Genomic DNA, 24495 nt, shown 5'->3' on the forward strand with positions numbered 1-24495 from the left:
CGGATTTGGTTACGATAAAGCAAGCCGGATGGTTCTTTGTGATGGGGAGACCATAGCAAGTTTGTAAATTCCAGGAAGTAGGGAAGTAAACGTAATGAAAACAGAATCATTTGGAACTTTTACAATTACCCTAAATCTAAATTACCATCTTGAGTTGGGCTGAAGTTAGGTGCTCTTGATATATTTGGCATATAAGGGTGTCTGAGCTTCAGGGGCTTTAGAACCACTAGTCTGGTGTGCAATATTGTTAAATATTGAAAAGGGAAAGACTAAAGACAACTGATGAGATCATTTAGGAATTCAGTACATCGATATATAAAATAAATTCATTCATTCACAGAACAATGTCACATGATCTGGCTTAAAACAGCAGTCTTTTAAGGAGCACATTTTCTAAAAATGTGACAATAAAACTAAATGATGGCATTTACTGAATTGGCATAGTCATTTGAATATAATGGACTGTTTTAAGTGAAAATTGCACTCATCAATCAGCTCACACAATACAATAAATCTTCTGGGAAAGCAAATACAGACACCAAGAGTAGAGGCTCTTTCCAAATGGAAACTCCTTCCAATGCCCCAGATCTAATTAGCAGTAGAAATGTCCTCCTCACATCCATCCATATCTTCTACTTAAGAGGAAGACTGTATGGTCACTTAACATGCTTAGAAGAGGCATTTTACTCTTCTCTTCAAAACAGAAAGGTAATGCCTTTAATGGAAGGGAAATATCCTCTCTGAGGACCCTCAGATGACCGGCTTTGAAGCAACATAAGGGCAAGCTAACACAACTCCAGAACTTTCAACCACAGCCAGAGAGCTACATGGCAAATGCTCCCCAAAGATGAGTGACAAAGCCAGCCACCAATATGGTAGGCCACAACTTGTACTCACAAAATGAGTGCCCAGGAGCAAATGGGGAGTGGAGGGCCAGGAAATGGAGGTTTGGGCCTACAGCAAAATGAAATGGTTCCCGATAGCACTTGTGAAGTGTGTAAACCTGGCGATTCACAGACCTGTACCCCTGGGGATAAAAATACATTATATGTTTACTAAAAAAAAAAAAAATTGGAAGGGGAGGCGAACCATAAGAGACTATGGACTCTGAAAAACAACCTGAGGGTTTTGAAGGGTCAGGGGTGGGAGGTTGGGGGAACAGGTGATGGGTAATGCGGAGGGCACGTTTTGCATGGAGCACTGGGTGTTGTGCAAAAAGAATGAATACTGTTACGCTGAAAAAATAAATAAAATGGAAAAAAATGTAAAAAAAAAAAAAATGAAATGGTTCCCCAAAGGCTCATCCTATATAGAAAACATTTATTAAAATGGTTTTATGATGCAAAAAGAAGAGAATGTTCACTGTACAAAAACAACTATTTTAGCCCTTAGCTTTCTATTTGAATGTAACACTGATTGTTTATAAGTAAAGTCTAAAAAAAACAAAAAACAAAAAACCCACAACACACACAAAACACCCTTATCTTCTGGCTCAACATCTCCTTCTGCTGTCCAGGACCAAAAGCACAGCCTGCATTTAAAGAACCCAAGGAACCCAGAGATTACATGACCCTGGCTCCAAGAATAACATCATGCACTTAACAATCAGTCTGCAGAATCAAAGAAAAAGATTTACAAATTCAGAGTGTTACGTGTGAAATTTAGGTAGTTAAGGTGGGGGAAGGAGTGAAGAACAGACATGAAAAATCATTGTTTAGTAGAAGAATCAGATTTTTACATCAGATAACCATGTCAAGGAGTCCTCCTAACAGTCATGAAAATTTACTGTCCCATATATTGAAGAAAGCTAGAGAAACAAGCTCCTCAGAAGCAAGCATTTCTCTGACAATGTTGCAGAACTCATAAATTGGGTCTTAAGGAAGTACCAAAGGGCAAACATCTCCTGAGTTTTCCTTTTTAGTAAAGTTCTCACTCGCTGTATAAATGACTCAATCTCTGTTTTCCCCCCAGAGAATAAAAACATTCCAAAGAAGGGTGAAGTTCATGAAAGTATTGGCTGAAATTCTATTTACTTAGGATTTCTTCCCCCCCTAAACTGTCTTCCTAACATCTCCAGGCAGAAAAGGGACAGTTTTTCGGGCTTGGCTTGAATTCCCACTGCGTTCCCTCCAAAAGAGGCCAACCCCAGACAGAGCTCACGCATTTTCAGACCTCTGCCCATGCTTTATAGCTATCATTTCTTTCTCTTCCTGGAATTTAGCTCTTAAAACACTAGCTGGTTCTCAAAAATACAAAACAAAACAAACAAACAAAAAAACACACAATTTATTAGGAAGGGAAAAACTACACGTGACTCCCTTTATTGAACAGGAACTATACATTTCTGCAGGCATAACACACAATGCTTAACCACAGAACACAAATAACAAATGGTAAAACAAAAGGAGGCCTGTGTTTAAAAAAAAAAAAAAAAAAGCCTGTGTTCTCCCAAGCTGTGTTATGAAGGGCAGAGTCTATTAGAATGCTGGCATGCAGATATACATTAGCAGCTGAGGTGACCGTGGCATTCAAGGTCCGGTGTCACCACAAACACAGCAGAGCACAGCGGGGTGCACGCTGGCTTGCATGCACTCTATAAAGAAAAGAGATGGCATGCTCTTAAGGCACTCTGGGTTCAAACATGACATGTTAGGAAATGGACTGAAACCATGGCATCATGTTTAAAAGAAGACAATCCTGACTTCGATATAAGAGCACTGAGCTTGGAACCTGGAGGGCTGGGCTCAGGCCCGAAGTCTTGCCTCGGCATCTCATTTGCCCACAGCTGGGTGACCTGACCTCCATCCACTTGACAAGTCAGGTACAGACCCAGCATAAAACCCAGGTCATCAAATTCTTAGTTCACAGTCTGTTGCACTAAACTGGTTGATGTATAGAGTCAGCCAGAGGCTGCCAGAGGAACACGTATGGGACAGCATCACACTGCCAACAGCAGAGAAAGGGAGGAAGTTCATGACTGGGTTTAAGCCCCAGTTCCATCCTTACATGTGATCTATAAGTCATTCAACCCCTAAACCTGTGTTTTGTTTTTTTTTAGAAATTAGGCAAATGACAGTTTCCCATCAGGCTGGTTGATAACAGCTAAGAAAATGTGGGCAGCTGCACCAGTATGGATTAAAACATTGCCAAGATTTCTTAGTACTCTAAAATGTTATGGTTTATGATAGAAACCTGACCTACTAAAACATTTTGCCTGGGTGACTAGAAGCTGGAACTGAGGAATGAGATGCATGTTGTTTGGCTGGCACAGTGTTTTTAAGAATCTGTGTAAGTTGATTAGAAAGAACACCTTTGGCAATAACTTTTCTTGGATGCTCTGTTTCCCCCAATCTTAATATATTAAGAAAATGCATACTACAAATGTATTCATTCCTTTTATACAGAATTTCTACCATGTGTTGTCTGGTAGACTCAGAGAATGGTGTTACCTTCAAGTCTGGGTTAAAATAAATATTATTTGCTAGTCAGTTAAGCAAGATGGCCTAACGGGTCCTGAAATAATTAGTCTAGACAGAAATTCCTTATTTTTCCCTGTGAATATTTTTCTTCTCAGTAAAAACATTTGGCTTTTCCTCCCAATTATGAAAATATTGTATGAACACTATTACAATTTCAAATAATGTAAAGAGCCCTAAAGACCAAAGCAAACATGATCCATAATTCTAACACTCAGAGAGAATCACTGTACATGTCCTACAGAACTTGATGGGTAGGTAAAGGACAGATATGCATATAGATGCATAGTGTTTTATATATATAAGCATACGTATATGTTGAGTGTATTCTGGGCTGTGAAAGACAAGCTAGAAATGACAGACTCCTACTTCTCTTCACATCCAATCAAATTCTGAGTCCTATCCATTCTACCTCCAAAAGAGTTGTCAGTTTCATTCCACTCTTTTGGCCTCACTGCCTTAGTTCAACCTCATCATCTCTAACTTGGGTATTCCAACATCTTCCTGATGCAACTCCCCAAACCATTCATTTTCCCATCAAACATACCCCATCTATCCTATCACTGAAGTGTGACTTCATAAATGTAGAATTGGGTTTGTTACTCATCTGCTTAGAAGCCATTCGCATCCACCCAGTAACTTTAGTATGAAGTATAACCACTTTCACTTGCCAATCAATCACCAATCTGTCTCTGAAAAAATGGTCCTCACCCTTAGTTCTAACATACACTCTAGCTACAATATGGAATATTGCTTCTAGAATAGAACATGAGGAGGACCTGGGTGGCTCAGTTGGTTAAGCCACTGCCTTCATGACTCAGGTTATGATCCCAGAGTCCTGGGATAGAGTTCCATATTGAGCTTCCCCTGCTCTGCAGAGAGCCGCCTTCTCCCTCTCCTTCTGCCTACCACTCCCCCTGCTTGTGCTCACTCTTTATCTCTGTCAAACAAATAAATAAAATATTTTTTAAAAATAGAACATGATTTCCTTCCCATTTCTATGCCTTCAAGTGTGCTGTTCCATCAACCTGCAATAACCTTATCCAATGTAACCGATTGAGGAAGGGATCCATAAAGGTTGAAATAGAGGTCAGAATGTTTTCAATATCCGAAGAAGGTTAATAAAAAATAAAGATTGCTCTATGATAAGAACATAGAGACTCACCACTTTTTCCTAACTTTTGTGTTATTTTTAGCTACCATTACATCAACTGGGTATAGAAAGTTGCTGTATCATGCTGGTTAGCAGCTGATTGATTGCCTATGCCTTTGCACAATACATAATGGGAAATCTAATTAATTATGACTGATATAATTTTATTATTATTTATATAATTTTAATATAGATTCCATAGGGTCTATTGGGGAAATGTTAATAAAAGTAGTCCCTGTTGTGGGAACAATGGCTGAAGAAGAGAGATAAAGGGGAATGGAGGAAGTGAAAAGAGAGGGGGAAGGCAAGAAGGGTGCTAACTGAATAGCCACAAATCTTTACATTCCAACGTCTTTTAATCTCCTGAATAAAATAATCTTCAGAGAAGATAATTGTATACTTTCCCATTTACAGATGAGGAAAAAATCAAAGAGAGGCTGAATAGAATATTTACAGTAATTCAGCCTGCCAGTGAGTATGAAGCCAAGATCCAAACTTGGGCCCAGCTAACATGAGCTCCATACCATTCCTCTTACATCTTCTGTCTTTCCCTGGAATTTATTCTGCTCTCATCACTACTCCTGTGTGTGTTGACCTCAAGAGAAGCAGTAAGATGCCTCAAAAATTATAATTTTTATGTCAATCTTTTTTTTATTGTGTTATGTTAGTCACCATAAACTATATTAATCATTTAAAGAGAGTAAAAACACATCAAAGTATGTTTAGAGACACATGAGGCAAGTGATTCAGTGTACAGGCTCTGGGACCATGCTATTTCCAAATACCAGCTGAACCACTAGCCAGTTATAAAACTTCAGGCATGTTATCTATCTTATCTATGCCTCAAATTCCTGACCTGTAAAATAAGGAAAATGATTATGCTTAACACTGGGTTGCCTTGGGAATAAAATATAATACATGTATCCTGCTTATAACAGTTTCAACAGCACTGGTTCAAAGCATTTAGCACTAGGCACAATACAGTCTAGATCTGCTCACACCCATCTTCCTTCAGCAAGAGTTAACTCCCCTCCAAAATAAAGGTCATTTAAAGAGATTTTCTTTTATTATTGTTATGTTAGTCACCATACAGTACATCATTAGTTTTTGACGTAGTGTTCCAAGATTCATTGTTTGCATATAACACCCAGTGCTCCAAGCAATGCTCTCCTTAATACACATCATTGGACTAACTCATTCTCCACCCCCCTCACCTCTAAAATCCTCAGTTTGTTTCTCAGAGTCCATAGTCTCTCATGGTTTGGCTCCCCCTTTAATTCTCCCCCCTCTTCATTTTCCCCTTCATTCTCCTAATATCCTCCACGATATTCCTTATGGTCTACAAGTAAGTGAAACCATATGATAATTGACTTTCTCTGCTTGACTTATTTCACTCTGCGTAATCTCCTCCAGTCCCATCCATGTTGATACAAAAGCTGGATATTCATCCTTTCTGATGGCAGAATAATATTCCATTGTGTATATGGACCACATCTTCTTTATTCATTCGTCTGTTGAAGAGCATTTTGGCTCTTTCCACAGTTTGGCCTTTGTGGACATTGCCGCTATGCACATTGGGGTGCATATGGCCCTTCTTTTCACTAAATCTGTATTTTGGTGGTAAATATCCAGTAATGCAGTTGCTGGGTCATAGTGTAGCTCTATTTTTAATTTTTTGAGGAACCTCCACACTGTTTTCCAAAGTGGCTGTACCAACTTGGATTCCCACCAAGAGTGTAAGAGGGTTCCCCTTTCTCCACATGCTATCCAACATTTGTTGTTTCTTCCAATGTCAATTTTAGCCATTCTAAGTGGTATAAGGAGGTATCTCAGTGTGGTTTTGATTTGAATTTCCCCAGCGGCTACTGAGGATAAACATTTTTTCATGTATCTGTTAGCCATTTGTATGTCTTAATTGGAGAAGTGTCTGTTCATGTCTTCTGCCCATTTTTGGACCTGATTATTTGTTTTTGGAGTGTTGAGTTTGAAAAGTTCTTTATAGATCTTGGATTCCAGCCCTTTATCTGTAGTGTCATTTGCAAATATCTTCTCCCATTCTGTGGGTTGCCTCGTTGTTTTGTTGACTGTTCCCTTTGCTGTGCAGAAGCTTTTGATCTTGATGAAGTCCCAAAAGTTCATTTTCGCTTTTGTTTCCTTTGCCTTTGGAGACATGTCTTGAAAGAAGTTGCTGTGGCCAATGTCAAAGAGATTACTGCCTATGTTCTCCTCTAGGATTTTGATGGACTCCTGTCTCACGTTGAGGTCTTTCATCCATTTTGAGTTTATCTTTGAGTATGATGTAAGAGAATGGTTGAGTTTCATTTTTCTACATATAGCTGTCCAACTTTCCCAGTACCATTTATTGAAGAAACTGTCTTTTTCCCATTGGATATTTTTTCCTGCTTTGTCAAAGATCATTTAACCATAGAGTTGAGGGTCCATATCTGGGCTCTCTATTCTGCTCCACAGGTCTACGTGTCTGTTTTTGTGCTAGTACCATGCAGTCTTAAACAATTCATGGAAACTAATGAGAACGAAAACACATTAGTCCAAAATCTATGGGAGACTGCAAAGGCAGTCCTAAGGGGGAAATGCATAGCCATCTAAGCCTCAGTTTAAAAAAAATAGAAAAATCCCAAACACACAAACTATCTTTACACCTTAAAGAACTGGAGAATCAACAACAAATTAAGCCTAACCCATGCACAAGAAGGGAAATAATTAAGATCCTAGCAAAGATCAATGAATTAGAAATCAGAAATACGGTAGAACACATCAACAAAACTAGAAGCTGGTTCTTTGAAAGAATTAATAAGATTGATAAACCACTGGCCAGACTTATACAAAAGAAAAAAGAAAGGACCCAAATTAATAAAATTATGAACAAAAGGGAAGAGATCATGGCTAACACCAATAAAATAGAAACAAGCACAAGAAATTATTATCAACAACTACATGCCAATAAATTAAGCAACCTAGAAGAAATGGATGCATTCCTGGAAACCTATAAACTTCCAAGACTGAAATAGGAAGAAATTGACAACCTGAATAGACCAATAACCAGTAACAAGATTGAAGCAGTGATCAAAAACCTCCTCAAAAATAAGAGTTCAGGACCTGATGGATTCCCTGGGAAATTCTACCAAACATTCAAGAAAGAAATAATACCTATTCTCCTGAAGATGTTTCAAAAAATAGAAACAGAAGGAAAACATCCAGACTTATTCTATGAGGCCAGCTTTATCTTGATCCCCAAACCAGACATAGATCCAATCAAAAAAGGAGAATTTCAGACCAATATCCCTGATGAATATGGATGCTAAGATTCTCAATGAGATACTAGCCAATAGAATCCAACAGTACACTAGAGAGATTCTCTTAAAATATTTGTTTTTAATTATTAAACAAATTATGAATATTTCTCCAGTTTCCCAATGTATTTGGCAAAGACTTACAGTCTGTCATAGCTTCCAACCAGCATGTACAGCAGTTTTCTACTGGGAGTAAAAAAGTGTGGAAGTTGGGAAACCTGACCTACAAGTAGCAACTGGTGGTGCCGACAGTTAAGACTTCCTTTCTTTTCAAGGTTCAGGAACAAAAGTGTAATGATGGAGACACATTAAGGAAGCCCATAGTATTCTACTGTTGTGTTGAGGGGAGGTTAGCCTCATCTAGAATGTAGCAAGATATGAGCAGTTTGTCCCTAACACAATAATCTGCTTGGCCAGAACCAAAATGGATTGAGCTTAGAGATGCTACTGCAAGCATTAGTAAGCAAATATTGTTATGAGACAGCATTTTTTAAAAGTCTGGGAACATAATCAAGCAGACTTTTAAAATATTCTTCTTAAAATGAAATAGTAAAAAATAAAGAATAAAATTGACAGATTTTAAGAAACATTATTTTTCAAAAGTTAATGTTTGTCCACTCATACCTAATCTCAGCACTTACATATTTTCCAGTATTTGTAGCAGTTACACAAATTTCACAATATTCTATTTCTCATAAGCATTATACAGCTGGGTTTAACAGTAACTATGTCAAAGTACCTACTTTCTTTAATCCTGAAAGACTCTATTCCAACTTTACATGCCATCTCCTGCAGCTGTGTTTTCCAAATTTATCTGATCATAATTTCATCTAGGTGTTTATGAAAATACATCCCCTATCCCCTGGAGATTCTTAATTTGGGGGCCAGAATGAAGTTAGGGAATTACTATTTTAAACAAATGCCCTCACTGAATCTGATCACTCATCATATAAGAGCTACTCACCAATGCATATTTTAAAGGATAATTCAACATAAATGATTTGAAATCCTTTTCTAAAATATTTGGAAAATGTTGGAGGCCTAAAGACAATGTTTCACTACTGATGTCAAACTTATGAACAGGAGTTTAGGAGTTTAGGAGACACTTGGGAAGAAGAAAAATAAGGCCACAGGAACTAGAAAGGGCCTTTCAACTTTCTCAACTATCTGTCCCTCCCTCTTCCTTTCTTCTTTCCTTCAACACTTACCTGAGTTCTTCTCTGACTTCCACTGCTGTGTTCCCTGCTACAATGAACACGTCATTCATGTCATCAGTCAGCATGTTGCAGGCATAGCCAATGTTGATGGCAGTTTCTGATACAAAAATAAAACCCGCCTCAGTTAGAATATTACTTAATAACATAAGTACCTTTTCCATAAAAGTTTTGAGGCATTACCCATTAATGTCAGAGAGAGCATGATGGGAGATAAAATCCAAGACACCCAGAGCTAAATTCAAAGATCCAGATTCCATGATCAAACTCACTCCTTGTTAAAACCCTGGAGAAGTAGCAATATCTATGAATTCTCAGCCTTCTCATCTAGTTTTTGGGGAAAAAAAAACTTCTTGATTCCCAAAATTAGTATTTATGAAAATACCCTGAGGCCTGTGATATAGTGAAATGTATAAATAAAAAACTTTTTACCTGAAGTCCCGAATACTGACTTTGGAGAGCTAAAATACTTAATTTAGTTATTATTCGATCGGATGTGATAGACACATTGAAAACACAAATTGTTCAGTTGAACAGCAAAAATATTCTCGTAACAGCTTTATAGTTCTCTCAGGACAACGTTGCCATTTTCCCATTAAGTAAATTAAAGTTTGGAATTTGACTATCACCTCAAGCACCACGAGGACTGCTGTGACTAGGTAAGTGGACAAGTACATAATGTTGAGCAGTCCTTCCTCCACTTCTGTAGACCTGGACACTTGGATAGTTAGGTAGCCCTTCTATCCTCAACAAGGTCATTTGTTTCTCAGTCCATTGAGTCATTAGGCCCTTGCTAATTCTGTGGGATAATTAGATTTGCCCTAAGTCTGTAGGCGATTGATAAAATCTTAGCATATCTTTTGTATAAGCCACAGAAATGAAAACTAAATAAGAGTAAACCTGTGTATATTCCTAACTAAGTGAAGAGTTATGAATGTACCCTTTGATCAACATCAAACTCTAGGAAGTCTCTACTAACATACCACAGAGCTCAACTCTCTACTGTTGACTTTTTGTAATCAGTGATTTGGCTGAACACCTGGGGAACGGACTTATCATATCTACAAATCCTCCGATGTTCTAAAAAATACGTAACAAGTAGATAGAATCTTGAAAACATATGTGTGCCAATTTACTAAATATTCTGGTTTACAGATGACCTAGAATAAAATCACTTTTGTTTTAACTATCACTGCTAGCAATGGATCCAAAATGTACCGATCCCTTTTCCTTCTTAGGAAACACAGACCCTGAACATGATGACTCTTTCTCTGTTGACCTGGTGTTCTGTCATGTCTGAAAGTGGGTCCGCTCTCATTGTACCACTACATGGGCAGTCCTGGAACTTAGCCTGGTTGCACTGGTACACCTGTGATTATTGTTAAAATGCCAGAATAGGGACGCCTGGGTGGCTCAGTTGGTTGGACGACTGCCTTCGGCTCAGGTCATGATCCCGGACTCTCGGGATCGAGTCCCGCATCGGGCTCCCAGCTCCACGGGGAGTCTGCTTCTCTCTCTGACCTTCTCCTCGCTCATGCTCTCTCTCACTGTCTCTCTCTCAAATAAATAAATAAAATCTTTAAAAAAAATGCCAGAATATTTCCACACCAGTTGATAAACAGCCACTTCCCTGAGTCTCCCCAAAGCCTGCCTACCATCCTGACCCCATCCCTAATATCCTCCCTACCACCAAGAAACTAAAGAAATAGCCCCTGAGAGCTCCAATGTCCTACTTCAGTGCTGTGCCTCTCTTTGTCCTGACTGGGATCAGTGTTCACATGAAACAATAAACATTTTTTAATACCATCATTTCCTTCAGGTGAAATTATTATATTTAAGAAGCAAGTGAGCTGAAACTCAACTGACTGAAAAGTATATTATAGAAGATAATTCATTATTTGTTGTTTTTAAATAATAAATTTTTGTAATATGTCAGCTTTCCTTTTTCTATTTCAACTCTTTCCTGTGTGAAGGGCTATGTAAATATCTAATTCATTAAGCTTTCTGGTTAATTAAAATTTTACCAGAGAAATTACTGCCCCCCCTTCAAGACATCATCAACATCCCATTTTCAATTTACCTTGTTTGTCTCCTGTTAGGACCCAGATCTTAATATTAGCTAATGATAAACTTGCAATCGTTTCAGTAACACCCTCTTGCAACTTATCTTCTACAGCAGTCGCACCCAGTAGCTATATTGAAAAATAGAGAATACCTTATGTTAATGCAGGCAAACAACAACCACAATGTATCTATGGCTTTAAATCACAGAGTTTAGAGGCCAAGGAACATGAACTGAAGATGGAAGTTATGAAGCATTGATACAACAAGCATCTTATTATATGCAGTGATGGGTTGGGAAGGTCTTCAAGTGGAGGTTCCCAAATCAAGGCTACTGACAGTTACACCAATTAATGACAGAGATCCTGGAGGTCAGAATGTATGAGGGGTCTGATATGCTCAGGTAACATATAAGCATAAACTATCAGAAGCCATTTGGGCTTTGAGAACTGAAGAACTCCCCAGCCTCTTCCCCGCTTATATCAACATGGAAAGGTCCAAAGGAGAGCCCTAATCTCATAGTAAGGATCACAAAAAAGTAGAGACATTCTCCTAAATTAACACACCAGCAGATGCCATAAACAGCAGATGCCATAAACAGCAGATGCCATAAAAAGGGTCTTGCATGATATTTCATCCAGGGATGAATATAACATACTCCTTAGTACCTCACAATTGCTAACCATCCTAACCACTGGGGCCTCAGGGAAGAGTAGTTCATACTCTGGGCAGCACAGAAATCATCAGAACCTCAGGGCCTAGGATGGTTTAGAGCTATAGCTACACTTCATGCAAAGTTTTCCTGCTTAAAAATGTAGATCATAAAGCAGGGAGACAAAAACAAAAACAAAAACAAAAAAACAAAACATAAAATCAAGGACATACCAGAGGCTGACAAAGAATAGAGATGCCTCTATCTTCTACTTTGGGGAAACTTCCAATTATATAATCTACTGCCAATAGAAATAATCCTCTAGGCTCTCTAGGGCCATACATGGCAAACTTGAAGCCAATGTATAAAGCATGACTCATTGTTTGAAAGGGTAACATCTGCTATGTGCAAAATGATTTATGGATTATTCCTATGCTAGATCTCTAAACATGTACTATCCCTTCTGTAAACACAAACCATCATGCTTCTAAACTCATACCATTAAATCCCTTTCAATTTCTTCATATAGCCCAGCTATCCGTTCATCCCTCTCATCCTTCAGAGTGTTTGCATCTTCAAGCATCTTGTGCCACTCTTTAAAGTACTTGTCATCCAGATCTCTGTATGCAATGGCCAAGGTTCGAAGGCCTTCCCCTGCAAATTCCTGCCAGAGCAGACACAGATTTAGGAACCATCACAGAGTAGTAACTATGGAAATAACAGCAACAATAATGGATTAAGTTGTTCACTTACATTCATTTTGTCCCAAGAGTATTACTTGGCCATCCTGACCCCCAACTTTTTAATCCCCTTGGAAATGGGATATGTTTATATTTGGTATTTTATTTCTATGGGGTTAAAACATTCAGGGGAGCTAGCCTTCTCCCTAAAGACAGCGGCAATGCCTGCTGAAGTGCCCCAGGTGAGAGGTGATCAACCACACCCATGACTTGAGATACACGTTTGAAACAATATATATTGGTTTCAACCTACCCCCCTGCATAAAGGAAGCACTCCTGGCAGTAAGAAAGACCCAGCCTGTTTCATGGCACATAGCCCTTGACTTCCAGTGGAGAGGAAAGGATCCTCAGGATCCTTAGGAACCATAGCTCTCAAATCAAAGGCAGAAACTCTCTCAAAAGATGGCAGCATGACATTTCACCAGTCTTGTCATGTTCCACCTAATAATATAGCTAGGTCTAAAATTAATTGAGTCTTACTTCTGTTTATGCTTGAAATCTTCCATAATAAAAAGCTAAAGTCAATTACAGATGGATAAACATTGGTCAGGTAATAGAGGTTGAAACATATTAAGGTTATAAGAATAATATCTAGGGGCAAAAGGGAGAGTGAGGCAAAAAATTTAGAAAACAAATATTTGTTTCTGGGAAGCAAGTAGAGGCTGACTTTAACTGTTCATTCTAGATCATCTAAATTTTCTTCCTTTTTTTTATATAAGTTTTATTTTAATAATGAAAATTCTTAGAAATTTAAAAAACATCGAGTCATTTTATTTTTAAAAATTACTCTTTGACAAACTGATTTCTACGGAGTTATTATTTAATAATTGGTCAAATTAATTGAAGAGTCATACTTTTCCTTTAGTGTCTCATTAAACTGACGATCTCAAATGATACCTTTGGTGCTTTATCCTTCTAATAGGAAAAATAAATAAATAAAAACAGGACACTGGTAGTTGCAAAGTGTCTCACATAGCCACAATAGTTAGAAACATGTAGATTGCTTTGGGGAAATGTTAAAAACCTCCCACTTTGTCTAGGCCTCCAGTGGTCATTTTATGCGCCTCTACACTGCAAGTGTTTTTAGAACATTTCTGCTCCTTTGGGCATTGCCACTGAGCATATCCTCTCTGTTGTGTTTTGGCTTATAGAACAGACATAGGTTCGTGATCAGGCACAAGTTACATCATGACACACCCTAACTTGGTAAATGGAAAGTAAATTCAGTGCATGCTGCAATGATGTGGTTTTGCCCACAGAGACCATGAAAACATTATCCGAATTTATCTTGTAGGCAATTGGTAGCACTCTGGACACTGTAATCACATTTTGCAAGACCACCACTGGGTCCCCTACTGATCTGAAAATCTAGTTATTGCCTTGTAATGATCTTTTGTCTCCTTAATTCACAGAAGCACTTTTTGTCTTTAACTTGCAACCACACTGGGCATGGCCAGTGCTTTCCTCCCTATTCTGTTCAACAGTAAATCAACTCTAAGACGACGTTACAAAAGGGGACAGATGATTTAAGTTATTTAATTAGTGCATGAATCACAAGTTTAATCCTAAATGAGCATTTGAGCAAGGTCGTTTCCTACCATTAAAGAATTCAAAAGCAATTATTAAATATAAATTGAAAACTTCAGAATTTAAAGCCAAAATGAATTAAGTGAATGAAGGAAAAGAACAAGTCAAACTGATATTACTGGGGAAAAAATCTCTTTTGCAAAGAAATGTAAAAAGACCAAATTAGACTTCCTACACTTTAGTATGAGAGGAAAACGTACGAAAATCCAAGGCCTTTGGTGTTTGAGCAATGGCAAAAATCAGATACTTATGATTCTAATGTTGTTTTCACACACACAAAAAAAAATTAAAAAGACCATGCCGGCCTTCTGGAAAAGATTAAAAGAAAATCAAGAATGCTCTATTGGAAAGAAAAAAACAATAGCTATGTGTGTAACCAATATTACTAAACCATCATTCTTTAAACTTAAAGTCAGGCAGAATTTTGTTTTGTTTTATTTGTTTGTTTATTTTTTAAAGATCCAGGGAATGTTTTGTATTAAATATAGAGCTTGACAAAGGACATGAATCCTCAATAATTTTTTTAAAGGAGAGAAACCAATGAGGATATGGGAGTTTTGACCAGTTGCCCTTAAAGTTCATATTCTGTTAAATGGAACTTCTAATGAATATTAGAGAGACGCTTGAATCTTCAGGTTTAAATCAAGTTAATAATCATATTAATTCATAGACTCCTCCTCTTTTGCCAAAATATATGTGCCAAATTTATATGGCATAAATATGTATGCCAAAGATTATTCCTGCTCCCTTCAGAAAGCTTTTGTAAAGAAATTGTGCATAGTCTCAGAATGTGTGTATTTGGTAGCTTCAATGTAAAGAATATAAGTGACTCATCATGATTTACGACCCGAGCAGAAGGACCCCTGGAGGAGGAAGTTGGCTGCCATTTCCCTTCAGCATGTAAGCGAGACCCTAAGCTATTCCCCAGGGGTAATCATAAAAAATTCCATTGGTTTCAGACAATTAGAACCCAAGGGAATGCAACTGTCCTACTTCTCTTTCCAAAGCCAGTCTCCAAGGGAAGAAGTCTCAAACTGCAGGGGAGTTTGGGCAGGTTTCCCTAGGTGTCCTGAGCCTTTCCCCAGCCAGCGTTCAGGAGCCTACACTCAGCAGCTACTTCACAGCTGCTGTGTATTAATCCATCTGTGGTAAGACTTTCAGCAGGGCAACTATAGGTGTCCATGTGCCAGTTCCAGACATTCTCTGGCACAGTTTCCGGTGCTTTCTATTTCAAAAGTCAGATCATTTCGCTGATATTTTAAAAATAACACCTAATCATAGCAAGCGGCCAAAGGGCCATTGTGCTAACCTTCAGACAGAAGTACTTACACTGAGATGGTCTGTCGTCAATGTCAGAAGGTCTTCATTGGATGGATGAAGTTTTTCAAACAGAATAGTGTCCGCTCCTTTGGAATAAAGCTTTATCTGGCCTTCTGGGTTTCGAACTGAAAAGAAAAATTTTGCATAGTAGGTAATCAACGAAATCTGTCAAAACTAGACTTTCCTAGGGCTCCTGCCAGGAAATTTGGAAATGGGCATAACGTTGTAGCCAGTAGTAAAATATTCAGTGCCTTTAATTAGAAGGTCACTATCTAAGTCACTTGGCCATATTCTTGTTCTATTAACTTAGAAATATTCCAGCTACAGGAATCCTTTGATTTCCCAAACTTGGATACAAGTGTTTTTATTCAGATGTGAATGACCTTACCATTTTCCTTGCCTACTACTTTGAAGGGTTGATAAATTCAAATTAAGTCTTCTGGATTGAACAGAATTGAGAGCTTTGCCTGCAGGTCTCTTGGTGTGAAACTCAAGTCCTACTGTAGGAATCAGCTACCACTGTTATGCCAAATGATCTCCACATGGAATTCTAGCCACTTGAAGCCGTGGTTTATGCACTAGTTTTCCATCCTTGCTGATGTTTTTCTTTACCCTCTTTACTCATTGGAAAGCCCTTTCTTTCATTCTTGGTGGTTGACTTTTCAGTCACAATCCTGGCCTGCAAGCATACCTCACAGGGGGCTTTCAAAATTAGCTTCTATCTTCTTTTAACTGGAAGACTGTATCAGTTAGGGCTATGTTTTTAATCCGTCACCCCTCCCCAGGTTTGGGAATGACAGTCCTGAGGAGGTTCCCCTCCCTTCATTTCCAGTCTTTAAACCTTCCTCTGGCTGTCCCACATATTGCCGTCAAATCTTTTTTTTTTATCCATTTTATTTATTTTTTCAGCGTAACAGTATTCATTGTTTTTGCACAACACCCAGTGCCCCATGCAATACGTGCCCTCCCCATTACCCACCACCTGTTCCCCCAACCTCCCACCCCTGACCCCCCAAAACCCCCAGGTTGTTTTTCAGAGTCCATAGTCTCCCATGGTTCGCCTCCCCTTCCAAAATTTTTTTTTTAATAAACATATAATGTATTTTTATCCCCAGGGGTACAGGTCTGTGAATCGCCAGGTTTACACACTTCACAGCACTGTGAAATCTTTTTTTTTTAATTTAAATTTATTTATTTTTTTTTCAGCGTAACAGTATTCATTGTTTTTGCACAACACCCAGTGCTCCATGCAATACGTGCCCTCCCTATTACTCACCACCTGGTTCCCCCAACCTCCCACCCCCACCCCTTCAAAACCCTCAGGTTGTTTTTCAGAGTCCATAGTCTCTTATGGTTCGCCTCCCCTTCCAATTTTTTTTTTAATAAACATATAATGTATTTTTATCCCCAGGGGTACAAATCTGTGCGTCAAATCTTTTTTTAAACTATGAAATGCTTGGCCTACATTTGTAGGCTTGGCTTTACAGCTTGGCACATATTAGGCCCTTAATGTTTTGTTGAATGAACAAATGAATGAAGACATGACAAGACATGACATGACATGGCAATATATTTCTTTCCAGGAACTACCTACAGTTTAAGACAACTTTCTGGGTCATGATGTGATGGTCTAAACAATGACTTTCACAAGCTTCATCATATCAAAGATTGTTATATGCTTTCCAATCAATTGTACCTTTTCTATAAAAATAGAATGTCTCAAAACAAATGAACATAAATATTGACTACTATTAATTTAACAATATAAAATTTAGAGCTTGACTTAATGGAATATAAATACCAAAGTACAATAAATTAATTTCCCTTCTTACCTTTAACTACTCTTACTTAATATTTCATCTATTCTAGTTTCCTCCTGGCTTTAAATATATTTAATACACCCTGGGAACTTTTTTGTACTGGGACTTGTCTAGGGCTTGTCTTCTCTCCTAAAACCCTTGGTCAGCTCTCCTAGTTACCAGAACTCATGCAGTTCTTCTTGTACTCTGCCTCTAATTGCCCATGTTGGGGAAAAAGGAAAAGTGCATATATAATTTATCTAATTGTTCAAGCTGGAGGGGGGTGGGAACATTTAATCCTAGCTTTCTTTTGCTTTTCTTCTACAGCCATCCAATTTAATAATTTTCCCCATATTTTCTCCCTTCCATCACAGAGCTAAAAAGGCCAAGGATGGGCATCCTACTTTTACCAGTATGACTTCTCTTTGACTATTGTTTATAGTCTGGGCTAGGACATCAGTTCCCAAACTTTTTGGTCTCAGAACCCTTATACACTATTAAAACTTTGTGAGAACTCCAGGGCTTTTTTGAAGTGGGTTTTATTTATTAATATTTACCATATTAGAAATTAAAGTTGAGAAATATTATTATACCAATGGTCTTATGATAATAATTATATTACCATAATAATGACTGTTATAATTATGATAATAAACATTTTACATATTAACATAAATAACATTTCTATAATTATAATTTCCACAACAACAAAAAAAATGTAGCTTGGGGAGTGGCATTGTTTTACATGATAGCAGTTCTCTTTAACATCTGGCTTAAAAGGTGTTTGGATTCTCCTATCTGCTTCTGTAGTTCAATCAGTTGTGATATCACACATCCTGTGACTTTTATAAAACTCCACAGCACACTCATGAGAAAAATAAGGAAAAAGACAAATAACATTAGTATTATTATGAAAATGTTTTTATCCTTGTGCATTCTCTGAAAATCTCCCAAGTTTTCTTAGGGTTCCTTAGACCACACATGGAGAATCACTGGTCTAGGAAATCACAAGCCAATTATGATTTGTGGAAATCCCTTACCATCTCTTCATCTCAGTTTCTACATATGAAAAAGGGAGATATCTAAACATTCTAACTTCTAAAGTCCTTTTCAATCTACATTTTTCTCATTTAGTGAAGATTGCCATTTCTTCCATGTTTTTTTTTCTTAACCCAGCATTAGCCCCTTTAAATTTGAGTTTGTATAAATCTAGTTTCATGGAATCTTGCTTAATTTTACTCACTAAACCTTTCCTTTTGCAGCTCAGCAGGTTTTGCATCTCTTTATTCAGGCTTCTAGTCATATCTGCTAGGAAATTTCAAGGCTAATCAAATCTCACTCATTTCAGAAGATAGCCTTTTCAAAATAAAAAGAGAAGTGCCTGGGTTGCTCAGTCAGTTAAGCATCCAACTCCTGATTTTGGCTCCGGTTATGATCTCAGAGTCATAGGATTGAGCCCCATGGTGGGCTCCATGCTCAGTGGGAAGTCTGCTCCAGATATTCTCTGTCCCTCTATGCCTCCCCTGACACACACACACACACTCACACACACACACACACACACACACACACACACACCCTCTCTTTTTCTCTCTCTCTCAAAAAAAAATTAAATTAAAAAGAACGTAACAGTTTTAAATGGTCAAGATAACATGTGGGCAGAGACTGGAAAAAAATCAAAAATCATTTATTTTTTAGTTATAAATCTTCTCCCATTGCTGGTCCTTTATATATTGGTGTTCTTTAAAGATTTTCCTATGATCTAATTCCCCTTTCACTCTCCATGTGGTCACATTCATTTCTATGGCTTCAGGTTCCAGTGACAGAATGACTGATTTTAAGTGTACATCTCCTGCCCAAATCTATCTCCAGCACTTCCTTCCAATCTGTACATCCAACTACCAACTAGTTATCTCCTTTTGGATGTGCTCAGGCACAGCAGACTCAAACTGGACACATTATCTTCCTCAAATGACTATGTATTTCTCTTAAGTCTCCATCTCAATAACAAGCTTCACCATTCACTCTGTCTCCCAAATCAGATATCCAGCCATAATCAAAGCTCCTCTCCCTCCACCACCCATATATCCAACTGCAGATATGAATTTTTCCCCTCTTGCCTATATTATCACATTAACCCAAATGGTTTTACTTATTTCAACCCTGCTTCTCTCCAAACTCTACTGTAATCCTGCCAGAGTCATCTTCACACTATTGCTTAGAATCCTGCAATTGCCTATGTACACCCTATGTATGTAGATCAAGTTTGGACACTCTTAATACATCATAAACAGGAATCATTAAGACCTGTTCTTTTCCGGGGCGCCTGGATGGCTCAGTGGGTTAAGCCTCTGCCTTTGACTCAGGTCATGATCTCAGGGTCCTGGGATTGAGCCCCACATCGGGCTCTCTGCTCAGCAGGGAGCCTGCTTCCCCCCTCTCTCTCTGCCTGACTCTCAGCCCACTTGTGATCTCTGCCTGTCAACTAAATAAATAAAATCTTTTTTTTTTTAAAAAAAAAAGACCTGTTCTTTTCCAGCCCATTTCCTACCCTATTTCACCATCTTCTCCTGGGTGCAATCACACAGAACACTTCAATTCCACATTCTCCCTTAGCATCAAGTCTCTGGCGCATGATAGGCACTTGCTAAATATTTGCTTGAGTTGAATTATAATTATACAAAATTCATTGAAAGCAACAGTTATGCCTTTGTGACATAAAAAGAAAAAGAAAAAGAAAAAAGAAGTGGTTTCCAGGTGTATGCTATAAGAGTAAATATAATAGCAACACTGTAAAGGGTGATGAATAATTCTATTTTGCCATATCTCAGTTGGAAGGCTGTTCATATATCCACACAGAGAAATGCCTGTCATATGGCAATGTGATCTGTATTTTGATCATCTCTAAAAAGTTTAGAGTTGAGCAACTCTTACTAAAGATCTTGCAAGGGTTTTTCAAGGACCTAGCTCAATTTTTGCTTCCTTCATGTTTATGTGCCACTTGCCTCTATTAACAAGTATCTTTGAATTTTATCTCTGTATTTTTATTTACACAATGATAATTAGTCCTTTTAAAAGTGTATAACAAGATCTATATGTTTATCAATATAGTAGATTCTACACCATCTGACAAAATTCTTTATAGAAATCTGTTTTTATGTAAGTAACTGAATTAAATTAGGGCTCTTGCCCTGGAATGAAAGTAGTACTAGTATCAAAACTATACATTCATGATTCAATGAATGATAGCTCCCTCTCAAAAAAAAAAAAAAAAAGGAAAGAGGAAACAGAGGTGGAGAAAAAGGAAGAGGAAGAAAAGAAGGATGAAGAGGAAGAAGAAGAAATAGAGGAGGAGGGTGAAGCAGAGAAGGAAGAGGAGAAGAAGGAACAAGAGAAGAAGGAGGAGGAAGAGAAGAAAAGGGGCAGCAAGAGCAGCAAATATCTGAGTCCTCACATCAGGGTGTTGTCCTCACAGACCAAGCCATGTGACAGTCATGAGACTAGCACTGTTTTTGTGCCTTATTGTCAAATAGAGAATTTTCTACCCTACTGGAGCCCCTCTTTCAAATTCCTCCTGATTAAAAACCAAACAGAACCAAAATAAAGCCCACAAGCTTCCATGCATTCTGTGGTGGAACATTACCTTTCTTCATATGGGATCCATTAAGTCAAACATCTGAAGTTTGTGGTTAGGCTATGATTTCTCCACAGCCCGTAGTGATGACTGATGCTGGGGAAAAGCCAAAAGTTTCCCTGTGTAGCAATTTTAGGTTTTTGTCAACACCCTCATAGCAAAGGGAAGCCAGTTCTAAGCCAACACAACATTAGTAACACCTCTCCTGAAGCTGTAAAAAGAAGATTACTTCTGCTAATACATCATTAAGCCAATGCCTAGAGCAGCATATGTGCTCTTCAGCAGCACCAATGAGGACTGCCTACAGCCTGTTCAAAATAAATAAATAAACATAAACATCCCCAGATGATGTTTGGCTTTTACCTGCTGAGAGCAATCTCTCACGGCTAGTTTCCAGTAGTTAGAGGCCAAAATCCTGATCATGTATACACATGTTTTCTATAGTAGAAACTGATTTAATATGATGATCAGGGTATTCATAATTTACAAAGTACTGGGTTAAATCTTATTTAACAAACATTTATAGAAAATCTATTATGTTTCAAGTTCTGCGCTGGGCCTTGGGCATTTTAACATGACTAAAACACAGTCTGGCCTTCAGATAGCTCATACTCTAACACCTGGGAAGCTCGTGAGTATCACAGGGTTGGTATCACACTGGTTTATGAACAAAGTGCTCTGAGGAAGAAGACAGTGCTGCTATTTGGAGAGTAGAGAAAGAATTGAGAGAATAAGAGACACTTAAGTTGGACACTTAAGTTTCCAGGTGAGTAGACGTTTTCTAAAAGAAGTAGGGAAGAGGAAAGTCCAAGTAGAGGAAATAGCACACGCAAAGTGTAAAAGTACTCAATACATGCCTGAAATGGCAAGATCTAGGGAGGCTTGGGAAGTTTGGGGAAATAGAAGAAAAGTAGATTGAAGTCAGATTACAAATAATCTTGAATGTCCTGCTAAGAATGTTACCCTCTAAGTTCTAAGAAGCCACCAAGGATTTTATGTAGGTGATGGCAAAATCAGGCCAATGTTTTAGAAAGAATACCCTTGTATCAACACAGAGTATTATCTTAAAGGGAAGTGGTTTTGAAGATACTGCAATAATACAAGTAAGTGGTGATCAGAGCCTTAACTAAAGCAGTTATATTGGGAAACATCTCTAGAAACGCAAGTAGTATCTGAAGATCTATTAATTCCGTGTCTCAGTTTTATTAACTTTAAAATGGGCATAAAAATAATAGTACTTACCTTATAGGGCTGTTGTGACAGTTAAATCACTTAATTCATGAGGAACATCTCTAACAGTGATGGACTTAATAAGCACTTGTGATATGTTACTTAGACTTATTATTGCAGTGTTAAGTCTAAGTTGAAAATGAACAGTGTTCATAAAGTCACCAAAAAACCCAAAACATAACTCTCAGTACGTAACCAAGAGTGAAATCACTCTTGAGAAGCAGCAATGTAACGAGTACTATCAGAAGATCAAACATAATCTCAGCTACCAGCCATACCTATGACAGACATCCTTTTTCTGATATTGTTGAAGTCCAAGAAGGCAAGCAGTTGGTAGGTAACCAGTGTTCCCAATTCTTCTACTGTTATCGTGTCTGGGGTTCGAGACTTAAAAATGAACCCAAAATTCCTTGCAGCAGTCACTAAAGCCCCCTCATCAGGTGACTGAACTTGGTAAATCAGCTGCCCTAAAAGGAAAAGAAACTACTATGTTAAACAATAGCACACAAAAAAATCTATTAAACAAAAAAGGAAAAGAAACAAACACATTAATACTGAGATTAATGGCTAAAATTCACAGACTGCCAATACTAATGTCAACTCATTCTGGAACATTGAATTCAAGCGTTAGTTCCAGAAATGAGAACTTTTCTACTTGCCAACCAGCTGGACTAAGTGCCTGTCCTGTGAGATACTACAGGACACCATGCAGATCACAAACACAGCCCTTGTCATCTCTACAAAAATGCCATTTCTACATCTCCCTTTCCATAATAGGGGAGGTTTCATAGGTCAGAGGCTGAATCTTGTATTTTCAGTGACTAGAACTGTGCAAACTTAAACACTTAATATCTGTTAACTTACATAATCCTCACAGACCTGAGGTAGGGATTATTAAAATTATTTTTTCCATTTTATACCACTGACTATGACTATAGAGGTTATATAATTTGGATAAGATCATACAGCCAAAGAATAATGGAGCAGATATTCCAAATTCCACTTGAGTCTGCTACTAATGACCATTTCATGAGAATGCATACAAGAAACTCTTGAAATGTAAGAAATCAAACTGGTGTGTTCATTCTTGGTGCCTGATATTGTGAAAGTATTAGGCTAAGAATAAGAGGGAAGAAGAAAAAGAATGAAATGAAGAAAACAAAACAAAGTAAAACAAAACAAAAAAGCCATAAAAATACAGCATGTATAAGGTAAAACCTTCTACATATAATTGTATTATCTTTGTAAAAATATATCAGAAAAAGTAGGCAGAGTTGTAACCATATTTACTGAGTTATAGTACTGTACAAGATAAACTCTTAAAAAATGAATTGCATATTAATGTGTATACTATGATTCCTTTTCATCAAAAACAAATAAACCATCTGCTTATTATATATATTCTAATATATATGCACAAGTGGAAAGGATGAAATGATACACACCAAATGTTTTCATTGGTTATCACTGTAGGGATGAGATTGGAGGAGTTCATGGAAGGAATTATTAGCTTTGCCTTTATAAACTTGGTACTGTGTGGTTCTCCCTTATATAGTAGGCATAAATTAATTTTTAAATTCAAAAAGGAAAAGGAATTAAAACAATTACTTGATTTACCTATGAAACGACATAACTTTCACTTCCGGCAACATGGTAAACTAGGTGCCAGGACCAACTTCCCTGCTACAAACAACTACAATTCCATATAAAACATTTTAATTTTTTAAATACATTCATGAAAGAGGTACTGGTAAGAAAATAAGAATTGTTCAGGTCAAAGACTGAGGAAAAAAATAAAATGAATAAAAGAAGACTGTAGCCAGCTTTTGCCTTGAGAGCATTTTCTGAACTAGAACTTGATTGTTGGTTTCCAGCCTCTGAGGGTTCACATATTTGCACCCTAAATTCACAATATCTAAGTGGCTTAAAAAAATTGAAAATTTAGTTTAATATGTTCCTGTGTTAGAATACTGACCAAAGCAAAGCAAGTCCTCTCTGGAGGAACCAGCCTTCACCCTAAGACCCAAAGGATTTCTAAAAACAAACTTCCAAGTAAAATGGTCATCTCAAAGTGAAAAATTATTAAAATCCCAATAAATAAGACACAATGAGAGCCAACAGAAAGAAGAAAGATCTGCAAAAACAGCAGATATTGGAATTATTAAAAATAGCACACACAAATAAATAGATTTCAAAAATAAAAGAGGCATAAAATTAAGCAGATTTGATAAAGAACAAAAGACCTAATAGAAATTAACAATTAAAAGAAGCGAATTAGATACTACTAGAGAAAGAAGTAGTGTACTGGGGGGAAAATG

General features: G+C 37.6%; 1 protein-coding gene across 9 annotated transcripts in view; it reads right to left on the minus strand.

The window, feature by feature from the left end:
• Positions 1 to 24495, minus strand: part of ATP8B4 (ATPase phospholipid transporting 8B4 (putative)) — a 289860-nt gene that overhangs the window by 50979 nt on the left and 214386 nt on the right. For all 9 annotated transcript variants that reach the window (XM_046009963.1, XM_046009960.1, XM_046009964.1 and 6 more), the window contains 5 exons: positions 22456 to 22644; positions 15524 to 15639; positions 12367 to 12531; positions 11235 to 11346; positions 9149 to 9254 (listed from right to left, as the gene is read on the minus strand). In XM_046009963.1, the coding sequence (XP_045865919.1) occupies positions 9149 to 9254; positions 11235 to 11346; positions 12367 to 12531; positions 15524 to 15639; positions 22456 to 22644 (688 nt within the window). The remainder of the gene's footprint in view (positions 1 to 9148; positions 9255 to 11234; positions 11347 to 12366; positions 12532 to 15523; positions 15640 to 22455; positions 22645 to 24495) is intronic.

This window comes from Meles meles, chromosome 6 (assembly GCF_922984935.1).
Source record: "Meles meles chromosome 6, mMelMel3.1 paternal haplotype, whole genome shotgun sequence".
NCBI classification, from domain to species: Eukaryota; Metazoa; Chordata; class Mammalia; order Carnivora; family Mustelidae; genus Meles; species Meles meles.